The sequence below is a fragment of the Cinclus cinclus genome, chromosome 2, assembly GCF_963662255.1.
Source record: "Cinclus cinclus chromosome 2, bCinCin1.1, whole genome shotgun sequence".
In the NCBI taxonomy this organism is placed as follows: Eukaryota; Metazoa; Chordata; class Aves; order Passeriformes; family Cinclidae; genus Cinclus; species Cinclus cinclus.
Window position 1 is genome coordinate 91,091,896 of NC_085047.1, and position 20,172 is coordinate 91,112,067.

General features: G+C 41.2%; 1 protein-coding gene across 1 annotated transcript in view; it reads left to right on the top strand.

Annotated features, from left to right (window-relative positions):
* SH3RF3 (SH3 domain containing ring finger 3) overlaps positions 1-20,172 on the top strand; it is a 242,854-nt gene that overhangs the window by 13,078 nt on the left and 209,604 nt on the right. Inside the window, exon 3 of the mRNA XM_062487937.1 lies at positions 14,653-14,683. Within this exon, the coding sequence (XP_062343921.1) occupies positions 14,653-14,683 (31 nt within the window). The remainder of the gene's footprint in view (positions 1-14,652; positions 14,684-20,172) is intronic.

The window sequence follows — 20,172 nt, forward strand, 5'->3', positions numbered from 1 at the left end:
AAGCAGTAAAGGTTACTCCAGGTGATTTTTTTTTGGTGGGGTTTTTCTCTCCCCTGAAGAGTTTAAAAGAGCATTAAAAGATGCCTTTATAGTAGTATTTCATTTTTTGATGTCATGTAGCTGCAGACCCAAGAAAGTAATAGTATGAGGAGATCTTAATCCTTGTAATGTTCAGTATCCTAGCTATTTAGTAGCTTTGTCTGAGCAAGCTTCAGATAGACACTCTTCTGTTTTTTGTGGCTTTTTTCAGTAATTAATGAAGGAATGTGAGTAATCTGCTACTTGGCAGATCTGTTCTTTAGGACTCTGACTCTTGTTTGGTGGGAGGTGTGAGAAATCACTACCCTAGTAAGTAGCAATATCGTAGCACCTCAGTAGAACCATTTTGGAGAGTGTTGCTGGAAGGCAATAGTCTCCTTCATAGGAAGAAAAGCTTTAGAAAAATCATTCAAATAGCTTTGCTTCATTGACCTAGTGAAAATATTATTCAAGATAATGCTTTGCACAGATGGAGTTGCTGTATTACTTCACTGTAGGTCTGTCAGGTGCTACTATTTTCTGCTCTGTGTGCCATGAATAGATTCGTTTTTTCCCTCTCACTTCATGTGTTTGCCTTTTTTGCACGTGCCTTTTTTTGCACTTGCAAGAAGCAAAAAGAAACAATTTTGCCAAGAATAAAGGTCTCAAATGGAGGCTGTGTCCTGGTCACCATGTTCCCCTTGGGTTCAGGCCATGAAGGGGTTTGCCCCCGTTGGGGTGTGGGGGGATGTGTTGTGTTTTCACTCAGGCTCAATGGGAGGTGACAGCTCAGGAAATCTCCATGGCCCATTCTGTGCCCCTGTGGTGTCCTGTGCTGTTAGTGCCCATTGCTGCTTGCAGCTGCCTGGGCAGCAGCAGCTCAGTGTCCCTATTGCCATCTCCCCTTGACATTGTCTCTGCCCCATTGCCATCCCCCACTTTGTCCCAGGATCCTCTCTGTGGGGAAGCAGACAGCCTGTGGAGCAGAGCTGTTTCTGAGCTTTGACATTCCCTATTCATTTTGCATGTGAGCAGCATTGGAGCAGAGATGGACCAAATGAATGGCTGATGTCCAATTGGAGATGTGGACATCATGTGGTGTTCCTTAGGTTCTTTACCGGACCAGTACTGTCCAGTATCTTTATTAATAGCATAGACAGTGGGATTGAGTGCACCCTCATCAAATGTGCTGGTGACATATGTCAAGTGATATGCTGGAGATAAGATATGCTGGAGAGAAGGCATGCCATCCAGAGGAACCACGGCAGGTTTAAGGAGTGGGTCCATGTTAACCTCATCAGGTTCAGCCAGGCTAAGGTGTCAGGTTCTGCACCTCTGGCAAACACCACTATCACTACAGGCAAACAAATGGACTGAGAACCACTCTGCCTAGAAGGACTTGAGGATACTGGTTCATGGAAAGCTAGGCATGAGCTGACAATGTGCGCTCGCAGCCTGGAAGGTCAGATGTGTCCTGGCCTCCATCCAAAGCAGCATGGCCAGCAGATTGAGGGAGGTCATTCTACCCTACTTCACTCTCATGAGACCCCACCTTGAGTACTCCAGCTCTGGGGTGCCCCATATAAGATGTGGACCTGTTAGAGTGGGTCCAGAAGAAGGCTGGAGCACTTCTCTTAGCAAGACAGGCTGGGAGACTTGGGATTGTTCAGCCTGGAGAAGAGAACACTTCAGGGAGACCTTATTACAGCCCTCCAGTACCTAAAAGGGGCTTATAAGAAAGATGTATAGAGATTTTTTTCACCAGGGCCTGTAGTTGCAGGACAAGGCGTAACAGCTTTTAAGTGGAAGAGGGTAGATTTAGATTAGATATAAGGAACAAATTCTTTGCTGTGAGGGCTGACGAGGCACTCAAAGAGGCTTATCTGGGAAGTTGTGGATGTCCCATCCCTGGAAGTGTTGAAGGCCAGGCTGGATAGGGCATGGTGCAATCTGGTCAGTAGAAGGTGTCCCTGCCATTGGTAGGGGCATTGGAACTAGATGATCTTTAAGGTCTCTTCCAATCCGAGCCGTTCTGTGATTTTGTGACTCCATGACCAGAGAATGAGCACAGAAAATAGAGCATGGCAGACACAGCTACAGTGAAAAGTAAATATTGCAAAGTGCCTGTGTATGTGTTTCATGAGGTTACAATAGTTCACATTTCTACTGTTGATTCTTTATACATCTTGATGCAGTACGAAGATGCTACAAGGAAACTGTATTTTTGTGCTGAAAGGTTTCTTTGGGTATAATGCTTCCAAATTGAATAAAAATTGAGTCATTCTTTTATCTTTATTCCATCACAGCTTTGCTGGAGGAATTCCTTTGATTTGCTGAAAAATTTATAGTGGAAAAATCATTTGACGTTCATAACAAGTACAGTTTCCTCTTTAATAGATTGTTTATATTTTGCTATGGGTGTTCTTTTGCTGAACACTAATAGTAAATTCTTGACCTTATGTTGCAGTTTCCAGTTCTTCAATAAATACAGGAATCTTTAGTTAATCTTTCTTAACTCTATAGAATCCTTCATAGAAAACAGTAAATATCGTGTTTCCTTTGTGGATGAGAAGTTAAAGCACGAGCAGAGGGACTCACTACCAGCACGGCAGAGCCAGGGAGTGATCACACACCTCCAGACTCGAGCACTTGATGCACTCAAGCTCTTGTCATCATCCTCATGTTTGGAAGGAGCGTGACAGACATTTCACACAAGTTCCACCTCCTTTGCTGTGTGCTACAGCTCTGTTTGGCTTATAGCCAAGTTTAGTTACTTTAGTTGCTGAAACTGTTTTCCTGTTCTGTTTCCTAATATTAAATTGCTGTAAAATTAACTGGAAAACTACTATTATGTACCCTGTTTCTTTCTTTTGTCTTCACATTTTGTTTTTTTTTTTTTGTTTGCATATGTTTGTTTTTCCTTTATTTTCCCTTCTATTGCATCTGTGAAGCTTTTGTTCTCAATTGTCATGTCATTTGACATATGAGAGAAGCCAAATAAAATATTTCATTTTTCTGTTTCAAGTTAAAAACCAGTTTTTATGCTGAACAATAACTGTATTACAAGGAAGCCTGATGTGCCCTCAGTGCCATTACAATATGTTGAATAAAAGGTAATTTAATGGAAACAGCAGAGTATTTGAAAGTTCACTGCATGAAAATTGGATTTTTGCCTTTTATTATTTGCATTGCACTTTATTCATATTTAAGGCCACAGGGATTATCGTCCTTCTTAATGGCTTTATTTAATAAAGACTTTGCATTTCACAGTATAGGATCTAGCACAGACTTCAATCTGTTATCAGGATTTCAATTAACTAGCTTTAGCTTCAGTTGACCTATAAATCCAATAAATATATCTGAATAATTAATTTGCTTTTACTGGCTGGTACTGGCTACTTTTAAATACAGATGCTATGTGCTTAGCTGCTGAATGGCACAACAGTGCTCATAACCTGTTTTTATTCTTATGATTTTAAAGATTACATGTGTCTATTAAAGCAACTGGCTAGGCCAGGACTGGTCTCTAAATTTAAAAGACCTTGTAGAGGGGCTATAGTTATAGCTGAGGACCATTGCAGCTGGGATGCAAGTGCGCTTTTAATTTTGGAAGGAGAGGCTGGGAACAAGTAGATGGTGTGGATCAACACATCCCTTAATTGGACTGAATCATCCTCTGGCTGTGATTATGTGTATTGTAAACCATAGGTAGGATGTAGTCGATTCCAGGGTGGAGGAGTGGTGATAAATACAGGAGACTGAATGAAATTCTGTTGCTCATACATTTGGGTCTTCCCTCACCTATGAAGTATCATACACCCGTATAATTTTGCAGTCAAGGTTGGGGTTTTTTTTGAGTAACATTTAAATATTGCTAAGCACACAAAACAAATAATCATGTTATTTTTTTACTGCACTTTTGGGCATTGAGAGAGACTGAAACTTGATTTTAAGTAAGCATTATGAACAGGCAGGCTTGAAAAAGGGTGACTCAAAAGTACAGGGATAGGGTCTATCTCTTCCAGTATTTCCTCCTGTAAATTCACTGTCTGCACACAAAAATGTTGATACCCTGAAATAGGAACCAGCCTCATGCCAAGCTCTGTGGTCAAAACCAGTACCAAATAATTAGTTTGGTGGGACTCATGAATCGTGAACATAGAGCCAGCCTGGATGCCCACTGAAGCTGCCACCCCTGTCCCAGAAGAGAGGGGCAGTCCATAGCCTGGCCATGCTCAGCAATTCACCCAAGAGCAGCTGGATGACATCCAGATTGGCAACTGTGGAAAAGCACTGCTGATGTGAGGTTCCTGGTCTTTTCAATGTTGTTCCAGCTGGCTTACATCCTGAGGACAGAAGATTTGAGCCCTCCAGGGACCTGCAAAGACCAGGACACTAGTCGAATTTAAAATGTTTAAGTTACAATACCTAAAGCTTTTAAGATATTTTCTGCTTATCAATGCATGATTAACTGAGTGTATGTACTCAAAGAGAAATGTAATATTTATTAAACACAGTTAATTTAGACATTTTGGCATTTGGTATGCAAAGATTATGCATTTTTCCCAGGAGTTATGCTAATTATTTCAGCATGATAACTTTAATTTTGAAAGGGTTTTTCATTGCTAAAGGGAGGGTTCTGTGTGCATATGTACAAGGAAAACTTTAATTAAACTTTCTGTTCTCCATTGTTTCAGGAGTTTAAAATGCACTTTCTCCTTTGTGAGTCAAAAAGACTACTTAAATTTACAGGGCTAAAAGGGTTAATGTATGAAAATGAAGACATTCAAGGATATATTGCTGACAGCACCATTGGGTTGGCAGAGGAAAAAGATGAAACACAGCCTCAATTTACTTTTCTTAGTAAATAGCTTTTTGTTCTGTATTGTTAGAAGTAATCATTCCGTATCTGGAAAAGATGGAAAACATGTAAGTCATGATGCTGCCTCTGCTGACCTTAATATAATTTTATTTTTAACTATTTCTCTCCCAGACCTCGTTGAAAGGCTTGAAATAGAAACAACTCTGTTTTTCTGAGGAGGGTCTGAGAATTTGAAATGTGATCCTCATTTTTGGTGCCTAATGCAACAGGTAAAATATGGGAAGTTCTCCTCATGTTTGTCTGTACATCTGGGCACTGGGAAACTGGTGTTCTTCAATACATATTCCATGGGAAAATAGGATATGTTCAGTAAGTTTGCAAAACATTAATCAGTTGGTACATTTAATTTAGCCATGGTATAGGAGATTGTTCCCAGTGTTGTGACGGTGGTAGTGTTTTGCACCACTTAATTAGTGGTTTGTCTTAAGTCTCTTCTGTCTTCACTCAGAACCAGGATTAAAAAACACATGAAGGAAATGCATTTTCTTGTGTCCAGGCTTAATTGTTTACTAAATCTTATCAAAAGTACAGAAAGTTCAGCAACACTTCTAGCCACCAGCTAGAAGCGAGCAAAATGAAGACAGATTCAGCTAGCTACAAGGTCTCTTAAATCTAAACAGTCCAATAGAGAAGTAATACCTACATTATACTTTTAACCCAATAACCAAACTGCCGTGACCCTCAGTGTGGCACTAACTATCCAGCCTGAAACTGCTACCTGAAACCATGAAGGAGAAGGAAAGAGACACCACCCAAAATCCTCCATCTTGTCCCATACCTATTACTATATTATGAAAACCTCAAATTTAAAACCCTTCACCATGTGAAAGCACACGCTTCTATTTAACTACACACCCGTGATTTTATCTTCATCACTCAAATTTGGAAGCCTTCTCCAAGGCCTCAGTTCAAAAGCAGTGTTCTCCAGGGGGTCAGTGCCAGAAAGCACAGAAAGCTCAAAAACCCCAGGTTTCTGGGATCCAACACAGTGTTAGAGAATTGATGAATGAACTGGGGCAGAGTGTTCTTGTAGCTTCCTACAAGTTCTGAGAACTTCCATTAATTTGAATGGAAAAGGAGAAAACCTAAAAAAAAAAACCCTATTCTAAACAGCTGTTGTTTTTAAGACAGTTCTAATAAAATCACAACTGCTGTAAATCCATATTTGTCCAGAGTAAGCTCCAGCCATGGAGTACAACAGCCCTCCAGAGAACCCAGAAGGGACACCGAGGTAGCTTCTCTCCTTGAAACCTATGATCAAGAGGCTGTAATCACTCACTGGGTGATGTTCCCTTGTGCCTGCACCGCCCTCTCCTGTTGAAATTCTCCCAGAGAAGTCAGGAGGGAATAAATGCCTCTGCTGCTGCAGCTGTCACAGGTTTCCTTTGGTGCTGCTCTTGACGGGGTTGTCACCTGTCCTTCTGAAAGAGTTAGCATTTGCCACCCAGATGTTATTTGCTGAACCAGTAGCCATTACATATCATGAACATCAGCAATACAGGTTAGAGGAACCACATCACTGGAAACTGCTCATCAGCTAACCACCATCTGGCAAAGCAGCTCCGGTATAGCAAATATAGAAGAATATAAATGTTTTGATTCAGGAGTTGTATTTTCCCTTGAAGGTTGATAGCAAGGGGTCAGTCTATTAATAGGGAACTTTAGTCCCACTTCAACTCACTGCCTCAGTGAACCTTTATTTTGTTATTTTATTTCAATATAAACGTTGCTATTTTTACCTTAAAAAGTAACAAATGTTACTGATAGAAAACGGTCTGCTTAGAGAAGCATTCATCTGTAGCTAGTAGGAACACTATTGCTCTTTCTGTACAATGCACATACACATCTTTCTCTTGTATGTTAGTGATCAATCTGTTTTTCTGCTATTTGCCAGTGGAAAGGCCCTGGCTCATTTCTTTCTAGTGAATCATATTTTGATTGTCTCATTTCCTACTGAAGTGAGTAAAGTTGATTTGGGCATACACAGACTGTGACTTCTGCACGTAACTCTGCTAAGACGCAATGCATATTAATAAAATTTCTAAAATTATCTTCTACTGTGAACTTATTTAATGTACTAAAACTTCCTAAATTAGGTCAGAATAAATGATAGAGTTATGCACATTCGATACTTCTTACCAGGTGGAGGCAACATGCCCTGGGGTTTTAGCCCAGTTTGTGGGCCAGGGGTCCAGGACTCCTAGGTGCATTGAGGAATAAGCACACCTGGTAGAATGAAAACAGCCCAGAGGGTCCTTAACAGGCACCAGTAAAGAAGTTCTGAAACAGGGCTGTCATGCCTCACAGGCTGTGTGGAACAGTCTGGGTCTGAATATGAGATGGGTGTGTCCCTGCACCTTGCTGGTAGATCACAGCATGGAGTGTTTGGCAGGGATCTCTGGGGGGAATCTAATCCAACTGCCCATCTCCCTTTCCAAGCTGGCAAGGAACTTGAACAGAGGTACTGAACAGCGCATGAATACAGCAGAAACTGTGCCAGGTCATGGCAGTGAAGATAGTGGAATTAGAAGTAAGTGGTCCTTAAAACTGTAAACCTGTCATTGCATTGTTAGGCTCCCTCTTTGTTAATCTTTAAAGGATGTTTTTGGGTAGTTTCTTGATTGGGTGTGTGTGTTAATGTTCATATCTGTGCTATCAGCAATTGGAAGCAGAGCTGGAAGGTGCAGCCACTTCATCCACTTAGATGAAAGAGTCTTTCTTTCCTTCAGACTTTGGAAATTGTCACCTGTCCTGAAAATTTATAGTTTGTCTTTGCTTTGGTGGCTACTGTGAGTTAATCTGAAGTATTTATAGCTATTACAGTTGTTTGACAAACAGGTTCAGCCTAATAAGAGAGAAATCAGCAGGGCAAATTAATAGCAGGGAGTTTAACTTTGTTTAACTTGGCAAGGCTCATCACAAACCATCAAAGCAAGCAGTGACTTTGTCAGTAGTATTGAATGGATGAATATTACAAACAAAGAGGTCACCAAGTCTTACAGTCTCGTTTTCCTAAGAAACAGAAGGGCTTGCCAAAGAGCTTTAGGATTAGAATATAGGTGTATTATGTATTCAAAGCATATGGCGTTCATAACTACTGTTCCCTTTGGTATTGGTAAGTTTTCTGACAATACAGGAAGGAAACAGGTTTTGAAGGAGTCCAGACACGACATGCAACCCGTATGTTTTTCTGAACCATTTCTCTGAATTAATTCCAGTGCTTCCCAAGTAAAATTGATAATAGGATGTTGAAAACAAGAGTATTTCAGAACGAGTTTTGAAAGTAATTCCCAGTGGCCTGTTAGAGATGCAGGTATTCTGACAATAATTCCCCATTCCCAAGTGAGATGTTCACTTAAGGCCCTAGTTCAACAGAGGCTTTAAAAGCATGCTTGTGTTAATCTCTGTTACTACAGTTTTGCCTGTGGTTAACTCTAGTAGTGTGTTCTCAATTAAACATGTTTCTGATGTGTCCTCTGCAGAAGTAAAGGGCTGACTTGAGGCTAGACATAATTTCCTTCTAAGTAGCTACTGAACTCTGTTCAGGCTGTACCTGTCTGCATCTATTTAGCACAAGGCAATGCAGTGACTTACATCCCCCTATCAGAAGTGGTTTTAAGAAAACAGCTGAAATCTTCCACTTGATTAATTCGTAAGAGAGGAGCTGAAGGAACTATGCAAAAAGCAGGACTATAAAATGTCGTTTTGGGGTTACTGCTTTTCGTCAGCTGTTGCAGGGGCAACGAGCATTGCAAGTGTCATAGGCATCTTTAATTATATATGGCCTACTTCCTGAAATATTCATAAGAAATGGAGATACGAAGTGACAATTCTGGTTCTTAGTATCAACAAGGTGATTTCTACTACCAGGTTCTCCATCTAGCAAAATAGCTGAATTGCCATGTTTACAGGAAAAAAATGTCAAAGCTGTTCTTTCACCCATGCATCTTCTTTCATCCATGCCTTCCTTGCCATCCCACAATAATGATTGGTGTAGATGTATCTGAAAGTCCTAAGCACTTCAGGTGTGAAAAAATCCTGGCTCCTGATGAGGAGCCAGGGAGTGAAGACAGTGATTTATAGGACAACATAAGCATTGCAGCACTCAGAAGCAAGTATACTCTTCAGTTTTAGGTTTGATGAGTCCTGTGAGCCCTGCAGGACTGGTGAGCCCCGTAAACCATATGGTTAGCAAGTTGTGTGAATTCCAGTCTGAAACAAATATAAAAACAGAAGAACTGGTTTTAGCACGTTGTTTTTTACTGCCTGTGTTTACATTAGGGTTGTGTTAGAAATAGGAACATTAAACTTTTACAGCTGGCAACAGGTGGAGGAGGATGGACAGAAGGATTGTGTTCTGGATGTGCGAGATGCAGGTTATGGGACTAAAAGGCACTGCTGTTATAATGACATAATTCATTTAAGTGTGGCCCAGCAGAAACCCCCCATGGGCAGTTATCAGTCACTTCTGCACACTCAAGACTGCCATCAGCTCAGCGTGTGTGCCACTCCCAGCCCCTCACTCTGCTGGTCACACATCTGTGCTGGAAGGGGAGGAAGGGTGAACCAAACAACTGCAGTGTCATCCTAGTCCCCCCATCACTGAGGAGCGCCTTTCACGGAATTTTGTTTCTCATCTCTTACGCAAGCAGGGAAAAACCTGTCTGCACTACCAGCCTTCACTGCACACTAGCTGTTCAGACATGGCAGCATTTGCTTGAACCACTGCTCCCTGCTCTCTCTGTAGACTGCTAATATGTTTCTCTGTCCCTGACACTGACTCAGCTATATGTGGCCCTGCAGTTCTTCCTTCCTCCCTGTCTGCTCAGTTACGTTGTTCACTGCAGTGCCCTCATTCACAGACACATTTAGCTGCAGTCCTACCAAGCCTCATTTACCATCTTGAATGGTATTTCAAGCCAATTCATGGTAACTTTTAGGGAAATAGCACAATCTTAAGCTTTGCTTTAACTAGATGAGTTGCTTGGAAATTTACTTTCAGGATGCCTGGTGTTTACTAATTCTACCTAGTGGCTGCTGATGTCTTGCCAGCAAGTGCCTCGGTGCACATGGTGCTCTGGATGGTCGTAGAGATGACTCCTTCCTCAGGGGTGACACACCGTGACCCAGAAGGACCCTGATTGCTTTTGGTGCCTCCTACTAATTCACATGAACCTCCTAAAAGTGAGGTAAGGTAGTAGAGCACTCCTGGCCTATGCTTGACAACACCATATACATGACTGGAACCATGTGGTCATTGCCTGTCTCCTGATGGCCTGATTCAGCAGAGGCTAAAAGTCACTTATCAGCATTATTTTATCACATGTAAGATCAAAACTCAAAGAAAACAGTAGGAGCAGGATGAACCCTGCTAGTATTTCTAGATCTTGATTTCTAGACTGAATGTAAAAATACAGAAGAATATACCCAGATATCCAGGAAAACATCTCCCCCAGCTGGGACCCCATTTGACGTGAACATGGGAGCAGGGTATGTCAGCCCAGCATGTGAGGGGTTTTAGTGCCAGGGTGTGCTGAGCTTTGCCCTGCCCAACACCACCAGTCCAGCTGTGGAAATCTGGACTCTGCAAAACCTGTATTTTAAAATTGTCACAAGTTGGCATTTTGAGAGCTGCCTCCTCCCATGACTTGGAAGAGCAGCTGATTCCCAGCAAGGCTCAGCACGTGACGAGGCAAATTGCTGTTTTCTTACCCGTTTGTAGCCCTTGGAGTTCTGTATGAGGTCAAATTGCTCAACCAGACGCTTCCTCCTGCACCTCCCCCAGGCCTCATTTTAGGTAAATCCTTGCTGGCATGAAAAGCTGCAGAAGTAGACTCAGGAAAAGAGCAATCCTGAGCATGGTCCTGCCTGGCCGCATGGGATGTAAGCACTTGGTTACAGCTCTTAATTAAAGCCTGAATGATGATGGACCAAAAGGGGCTTTTACGAGACCTCTTGGGGTTTTTATTTTTTTTTTTAATAGCAAAGAGAATGGGAAATAATTGCCAGTAGTCCATATCAACAGAATCTGGAACAGATGATAGGGACAAGCTGCTGGATCTTTAATTTGTCCTTGATCTCAGCAGGGCTCCAGGTGTCTGGTAATGTAGCAGTCAACATTAGGTATTGTCTGATCAGAAAAATGTGAAGGAATGGTGGTGGTTTTTCCCAAATATCATTCTTCTGCCTGCTTTATGTGTCTCTAAGTATGTATGTGTATATATAGGGACAATATAGTTAAAATATTTTTAAAAGGTAAGAATTCTCTGACTTACCATGAAGGTTCAGCCTGGAGTCTGGCTGTTTCACTTGTACAGATACATTTAAGAGGAAGGAGGCTGATGTTATTTTCAGGTAAATGGGGTGCTCTGCTTCTGTTGGTATCAGGTAGTTTGACAAGGGATAAAAGGCTTTTAATTTTGTGGCCATAGCTGTGCTTCATAGAGAAATTGGGATGAGTTGTGGAGCCAGAAAAGATAGTGATCCTTCTATATCCTTGTTCAGTTGTGAGTGTTTAACATTTATGCTGGTAAGTAAATCTCTTTATGAAAAGCAAGCTTTAAAGGAAAGTCTGTTTGCAGCCTCAGACCTGGCAGCACTTTGGTTTTCATTATTATTTATCTGCAGGCACCATTGTCTGTAAGAGATCCCAGTTTCTGTCGCATGTCATGACACATTACACTGTCAGAAGTCTGTAGGATATGTGTGTTTTAAAAAATTACGTGTATTGAAGTTTTACAGTAAAAGCATCACGTGTTACATTTTAGATGTGTCAACTAAGGGGAAAAACATTAAAAAGAAGGAAGGAAGAAAAAATTACATCAGAGCTGAATAATTTTTATACTCGATTGTTTCACAGTAAAATGTAGTACAGCGAGTGTGCATAATTTACCTCTTCTTGTTGACTCCCTTTGCAGAACTGTATCTGAATCATTTCCTGTTAGTGAATAAAATCAAGAGGTTTTCAGGGTTGTTTAGTCTGGGCAACTGGGAGTTGGTGTAGCTAATGTGTTCCAGGAGGTTAACCACTGTGAACTCTCTTGTCTGAGCTGTTTCCCTTTTTGGGGTGGTTTTCTACCCATACAGTTGCCTTTCAGGTAGCAAGTTATCAACTGTCTCGCCTGTAATGTGAAAGAAATGAATCTGTAGCAATGTAAAATCTCAAAAACATGTATTGTCTGTCTCTGCTATAGCCAGGGAGGGGGTAAGGAGGCACACTGTTCTACAGCAATGATTTTTACTCCCAGAATAAAAACATTCATGCTTTATGTGCAGTAGTTTTTGAAAGCTTCATTTTGTATTCACATCAAATCATGGTAACAGGCAAGGTATTTATCTGTGATTCACATCTTTAACTCATGGGAATGCGTTTCCTCTGAGGCATTTTAATGGAAATTTTTATTTACAGATAGAATCCAAAAATGAATAGGAATGCTAGGTGATGCCAACAATGGCGAGTAATTAATACAGACTCCTTCTGACCTCTGTGGTGCTCTTGCTGTGGAAAACCAGGCACAAGCAGCGTGGCTTTATGCTTTCAGAGCCATCTGGAATGGGTGATTACATGGTTTGCACTTGGCTCCTGGATTCAGGATCCTCAGGTCAGAGGGTTTCTTCAGCAGAGGGGTTCCTGTGGCATCACGTCTCTAATGATGCTAAGGATGCCTGCCTGCAATTGCTGCTGGCAGTGCTTTCTTCAGCATTTAACCTGGGTGGTGTGGAACACCAGTGCTTCTTGTACTTTTTTTATTGGCCACATTCGTGAGCGTTTCATTGATTTCCACTCCCTCCCTCTTTTTTTCTTTTATTTTTTATTTTTTTTTCTTTTAACTGTGACTGATGTAGTTGTAATTAATTATTTAGTGGGCATAGTAGGACATAAAAGGGAATACTGTACAAATGATTGTATTTTTCTCCCTTGTGTGGCTTTTCTCCCTGCTCTCTTGTGATCTCCCCACAGCTGATCTCATGGATGATGACAGTAAATGCTAATGAGCTTCCACTTGTCCAAAGTTACAGGTGGGCTACATTTCAGTCCTTGCATGGGGAATAAATTCTCAGATTCCTTAATGGATATTTGGAGAGTATTTTTCATTTCTAACAGATATATGCTAATGGATAGTAAAAGCCAATTCGATTCTTGGGTTTCAAATTAATTTGTATAAAAGCTCCAGGTTTAATTCAGTTCAGAAAGTAGTCTTAAATCAGCAATAGAGGAAGAATGGTGAATATGGTGAATACTAGAAAGATGATGTTCATTATACTAATGTTTAAAAATGAAATGCATTCTTATTTGTCATACAGTTCACCTTAACAGGAGGGCAAATGCAAATCATGGAACTCCATTGTAAGTACCTTACAAACCATTCCTTTACAAATTTCTGTTTGACTTAAAACAGTAATCAACCCATTTGAAGCATTTAAAAAATGCTGTCTAAACCCCTCCAGTTTTTTGTGATAGGCTCTTTTAATTAGGCTCAAGGTGGACCCTAGACCTGTAGAATTAAACGAAGGTGAAAACCTCTTAACGAATTCTTTTTTATTTGTATGTTTAACTAATACTGTAGCAGATCTTACTAGCCTAAGGATCCAAAAGAAGCATGGACTGGATAATTTTATTTCTTAATACATACACCTTGACAATGGCAGTTTTTAATGACAGAGTTTCATTTTTTATGTATGCAGGTGTAAGATAAGAGTGCTTCAGTTAGCTTAACAAAACAATGAAAATATGATGACATTGATCTGTCTGTGGTGTTTACAGAAACTTTCAGTTAACTTCTGTACTAATTTTCACCCTTTTAAGCCAGAGCTCTCATTGGATTTGAATAATATATTGGGTTTTATTAACAGTTATTTTATGAATTTACTTTCATGTGTCACATGTAGGTTTTACATGCACCCAACAGGCAGAAGAAAACATGGGAAGTTCTGTGACAAATGGCTGTCTCTCATCATTGCTTAGGGGTGGATGGTCTCAGTGGGTGAGGATGCGAGGTGGGACCATGCTGTCCATCACACGGGGCTGTGGCCATACCTGTTCCTGAGACCCCTACCATCTCTGCTTCTCCCCACTTCAGAGTGTGAATTGCAAGTGGATGCCTACAGCTGCAGACAGAGGCAGAATTTAAAGCAGGAATTGAGCAGGTTTTTGGGAGGAAAGGGAGGAGTGAGAAGAGACCCCAGAGCTGCCTGGTGCAACTACCTTCTGTTGTTTCCCTCCTACAACTTCTGGTTAGGCTGGGAAAAATGAGAGATCAATAGTCTTACTTCAGCTTTGAGAACCCTACCTGAATGTTTATTAGAGCTCCTCTAATACCTTCTGTTTTCTCTGAACATCTTTGGACAATAGTAAGGGAGATGCATCCTCACTCAAAATCTTGTTGTCTTCTGTGCGGTTTCTAAAAGTTCACTTTAGCTGCCTTATTTGGGCTCCTGCAAAAAACCCAAATGAAGAACATTTCAATTATGTGAAGTGTATAGAGTAAAAAGTTAAAATTGGTCCATTTGAATGATTAAGAAATGCACCTAGTGGTGGTTCTCCAGAACCAGAACACGGTGTGTCCTTTGCTGGCTGTACTGAGGGCTCTGCTCATCAGCTTTCCAGTGTTTACAGCACACATATAATTTTTTCTTTCAACTTAGACCATAAACTCCTGACAGCCAGGTTCCTGATTTAACCTGCAAAGTCCCTTGTTAGAAGGCTGTTTGTAAAAAAGTGTTGCTAGTAACAACTAGTTGGAGTGCAGTAGTGCTGTTTTCCAGTGCTGCCAGGTCATTCAGGTGACCTCCCCTTATCTCAGTTTATCTGGCTGTGAAATTAATTTTACTTTACTTTCTTATCAAGAGGAGATTCTCTGTAGATTCCTTCATATTTGCAGCTTTCCATATAACACTTTTCTATGGTCTTGCTACTTCTGGATTGGTCTTTTTGAGAAGTCTGTAAAAAACGTGGGCATATGGCTCTAAATGAGCTTTTCCTGCAATAGTGTTTGGGGGGTTTTTTGCTTTTTGTTTGTTTGCTTTTTTGTTTGTTTTTGTTTATTTGGGTTTTTTAGTGGTGTGGGATTTTTTTCTGTAGGTAAATTTGTTATTCAGAAATTGGCTTAAAAAGCAGGAAAACAGCGGACACGGGAATGATGTTTTTTTTCTTTTTATTTATGTAACCACTGCTTTCCAGAAACCTGTCATAGGATGTTTTTAGGAAGAAGTAAGGACTTCAGATCTTCACTCTTTTGCCATGTTTATTTTCTACAGGCTTATAGGATTCCATGGGAATAGTTACAAATTCAGGTGTGAAGTTAGGTATATTGTTGAAAATATGCTGATGGGTGTTCATACAGTCTCAAGGGAGCAGGCCTGCCTGCTCTGTTTGCAGTGCACAGAGCATTTCAACAGCTTGAGTTTTGCAGCAAACTGATGACACTTTGGGTAAGGCTAATGGAATCACTCTTGCATGAACACACGGTGTGCCAGGAGTTAAGGAATAAGGTGTTTTGCAAGGATACATTGACAGGATTACATCAGTAGATAGAAAACATGATTTTTCAAATGCTTATTCTTAGGTTTGTAAGATGAGATTTTTTTCATCCAACCATGAGATACTGTTGAGTTCCAAAGGTCTTAAAAATTATAAGTGGAAGTGTACTGAATACTGCCAGGTCCTACAGTTGTTTTCCAGCTTGTTCCCTAGCCTTCTTCATTATCTATAATACTTGTACACAGCTCTTAATTTCTGGTACCTATGAATGTGGGAAGCCGTGGAGCTTGAATTAGAGCGTTAAAGGTGAATGGATTTTTTTTGCTGTCTACCATAAATGCTCAGCAATTTAATGATGGGAATACTATTCTTTGGGGACTTGTGGGTATGCTGCAGTTACCTGGAGCTAAATCCCTTCATCATCTATGGAAAACACATGATGTTGCTGACACTCAAGGAATGTGGTGTGTTTAAATTAGCTGTCCAGAGGAGCTCAGTGCCCAGCACACTTGCAGTCTGCGGTCTGAATCAACAGGTTTCCATGTGTGTCACCACAGAAAGGTGTAGTGTTGGGTTCTGGGGTGCTGCAGCCTTTGGGGTGTGACCTGACTGCTGTGCACCTCTGCTTGGGTCCAGCATTCCCACAACCTCCTGTGGTGGGAGTGGGCATGCAGGAAAAGGTCTTCAGGTCCCTGGGACTTGGCTTTTAGTTCCTTGCCGCCAAATCCCCAGGTAGCCAAGAAGGCCAGTGGCATCCTGGCTTGTGTCAGATGTAGTGTGGCCAGCAGGACAACACAAGTGGGTGGTCCCCTGTACTCTGCACTGATGAGGCCACACCTCAACTACTGTGTTCAGTTTAGGGCCCTTCACTACAGGAAAGACACTGAAGTGCTGGAATGTGTCCAGAGAAGGGCACAGAGCTGCTGAAGGGTCTGGAGTATGAGCCTGCTGAGGACAGGGTTTGTTTAGCCTCGAGCAAAGGAGGCTCAGGGGAGACCTATCAGTCTCTACAACCACTTGAAAGGAGGTGTAATGAGGTGGAGGCTGGTCTTTTCTCCCAAGTTACAAGTGATGGGACAAGAGGAAACAGCCTCAAGTTGTGCCAGGGAAGGTTTCTTTTAGATACTAGGAAAAACTTCACTGAGAGGGTTGCCAGACATTGTAACCAGGGAAGTGGTAGAGTCACCTTTCCTGAAAGTGTTGAAGAAATGTGTGGATGTGGCACTTGAGGACACAGATTAATGGTGAACACAGTGGGAGTGCTAGGCTGACAATTGGACAACAGTCTGTCCCCTCCTGCCTGGGCAGTGACAACAGCACTTGAGCCATGTTCTAGAAACTGCTCCTTTGCAGTGTTAGAAGACATGGGTTTTGTTTTCTGTTGTGCAGAAAACCATGGTAATGACCATGGGTTTTGTTTTGTGTCGTGGCCTTTGTTAATCCTGAGGTGCAATTTCAACAGAAAAAGCATATATGAGATGTCAATAGTTTCAACAGATGTTTTAAGCGTGGAAGTGATGTATCAGCAGAGAGATTATTGAATCACAGAACAGTTTGGTGGGGCCTTAAAGCTCATCTAGTTCCAACTTCCCTGCCATGGGTGCCAGGGACACTTTCCATTACACCAGGGCTCTTAGAGACTCATCCAGCCTGGTATTGAACAGTTCTGTGTGACCACTCATTTTACTGATCAAGGTTAATGAAGCCACGATTTTAATTCCAGGTCAAAGGTGCAGGAGGGTTTTTTCATGTTGTCACAGGGAATTGTAACCACTATGCAACCATATGTGGAAGTCACTCAGCTGTTACTTTTATTTTGTTGACCATCTGGTCTGCTGCTGCTGGGGAACTCAAGCCTTACAAGGGTACATTGAGGTACCTTCCATTTCAAACCACGCTGTTGAAACCTGAAGCAGTAAGATCCTTAATTCATTCAAACCACTTCAGCAATTACAGACTGGGAATGGCCTGTCTAAGGAATTGCTCTGTTATTAGGAGCAAACGTCTACAAAGTGGTCTTTTGGTCCTGAAAACTTGCATTGCTGACTTACAGAACAGGCTGGCCAGGCTTTTGTGCTCTGCAAACTGGATTAAATTGTAGAAGATTGCTCAAAGGTTACTCATTACGTTGTAATGTTACATGATGGTGGAAAATATTTTAAGGGTTAGATAAAATTGTCCTGTGGTCTTGAAGACTGCAAGAATTACAGAAGAAAGAAGTAAAGTAAATGAAATTTGATACAATTCTTGTGTATTTGGTGTAGAAGGTATTTTTAGTTAAGGTGAATTGTTGTACCATTCATCTTTCCAGAGGTAAAGATGGAATTTCTAGAGAAAGGATAGCATTGATGCCATCAACATGTACATTCACTAACCCATGTACTGTGATCCTTGCAAGCCTGAGGAATAGTGGGAATACTTCTCTTCAGAAGTAAATGCACTTTTCCTCATCTGTTCTGTTTTCTCTGGAAGCCACAGTTGGGCTCTGTAGCATAATGTGGTTATCAGCACCACTGTGCTGCCAGGACTAGAAATTAGTCTTGTGGTGTGCTTTAAATAGGACTTAATTCAAGTTTGAGGCAAGCTGTTGGTGTTTGCTTATGGTGAGAATGTTTTTGTTTTTAAATAAATCAAAGCAAATAATAATAAAAAAAGGAGTAAATTGTTTATGTCTTTGTGCTGGGAACTGGTTTTACAACGACTGATGATTTTAGAACAAAGCCATATAGAAAGCAAATGTACATTCAGCTTCAGTTAAACTTATTTTTTCCAACTACAGTAGACATTATAACAGAAGGAGTACTTACCATGAAATTTATGATACAGTCAAACCTAATTGAAATGCTTTTTCTTCAGATAGAATTTAAAAAAATAAAAAATCACAGAAGCAGAATCTAAACATACCTCATCTGCCCAACATCTCTTGGAGGCAGGCTGTTAGAAGTAATGAGAATAGTTCTTGCAAACAGCTCAGTCTCTTTCAGGCTATTTAAAAGGCCTTGGCTTTTCCTACATAGTCTTTATGTTTCAATATCCCTTATGGGATAGGATGCTTTTCTTCTCTTCACTGCCCTTGACTTGTGTGCTGGAGTTTTCTCTTCCCATCACCCTCCATGCCAACACATTCACACCATTCTTGTAGGGATCTCCATTGACAACCTCCCAGCTATGTCATGCCGAAGCTGCCCTGACCAGACAGATTATTTACCAGAAAGACATGGGGAACAGCTTGAGGTCTGCAGTTGTGTCTGCACTGCTGTGTGTGAGCAGCCGTGGAAAGGGGCCCAGTGCCAACCTTGTCTCTTATCTCTGTTGCTGTTCCGTGGGAGGGCACCTGTGGGAACACTGAGGGTGATGTAGCCAGAGCGTGGGGCTCCTTGCCTGCTCCAGCTGTCTCCTTGTATTCTATCCATCTTAAAAGGGTACCACACGACTTGAGTTTTAGCAGACAGAACAGCACACGATCCTCCCCAGAAGGATATCTGTCTTTCTTAAAGCAAAGACAGATGGGATTTGTGATTATCTGGAGCACAAGCTAAATTGTGTTCAAATTGTCAGTGCAGAGAAACATAAACCTGCAGCTCAGGTAAGTTGAGATGTTGCCATTGAGACTAATGAAACAGCACAGCTCAGAGCTACATTAAACAAAACTGTCTTGAGATACTCACCAAATCTGCTGATGTGGAAATATGTGTTAGGAGAGACGTGCCTCAGAGGCTCTCATGCTGCAGAGGTGAGACATGTATTAAGTGATTTTGGAGAAATAAAATTTCCAGCTCAGTTGCTGCAGTCCTAACTTTTTTACCAGGATAGCAACATGCCACACTCACACCTCAGCATGGATGGGAACAGCAGCACTGCCAGTGGAGGTGAAAGGGAGTGAAACTGAAGTCCCAACACAGAAAGCAAAAGCACAACAGAAATTGTGTTGTAAACTGCTGTGGATGCAACTGTGTAAAGCCATTGTTATATAGTGCATTGTGTTACTTTGTCAATAGAAGTTCATGATACAGGATCATTTGTAAATATTGAGTAAATATTGCTTAAATGGCAAGGAGCTTGGAAATATTTCCATGTGCACATGTATTCTTCTGACCTGCATGACAGTTGTAGAAAGCTGAAGTCTCTCTGCCGTGGAACTCTGTGGAGGGTCATCCCCTACAGGTGTATTTTGAAGGTCAGTAAACATGGCTTTCCATCAGTTCTGCTGGCTTAAGTAATTGTGATTTGATAATACACTATTTTTAGATTTCTCCAAATTTAGAGGAGCATTCTCTTGCAAAAAGGAACCTGGACTGTGGTCTTGTGGTGCACTGGTGACAATAAAGACAAATCTTTCAGTGATGGGGACTTACTGTACTTGGACTGCACCTCTGTTACATGTGGTGCCAGGTGTCACCTTTTACAATGCCATCTGTGAGGAGGGAAAGAAAAGAGCAAGCAACTATCATGTCTCCAACCAGAGAGCTATTAAAGAAGCACATTATTATAACAAGCCCATCAATATGTAGTAAAGCAGGCATCACACTTTTCTTTTGCCCAGTATACTTGTTTTTCCAACTTCTTCTGTCTGTTCCCATGTCACACTGCGTGAGAGATGTCATGGCATCAGCCTTAGACTCACCAGGTAAGAGCTCACCTTAACTCCTTTCCTGTGATATAAATTTCATTTCTATGGGGATTCACTTTTTTTGTTCTAACTGCTGGCACTTTACAACCATTTGACAGGAATATTGGTGAGATAAATATTCCTTCTGAAGATAAAGATAAATGTAGGTGTGTTACGGAAATA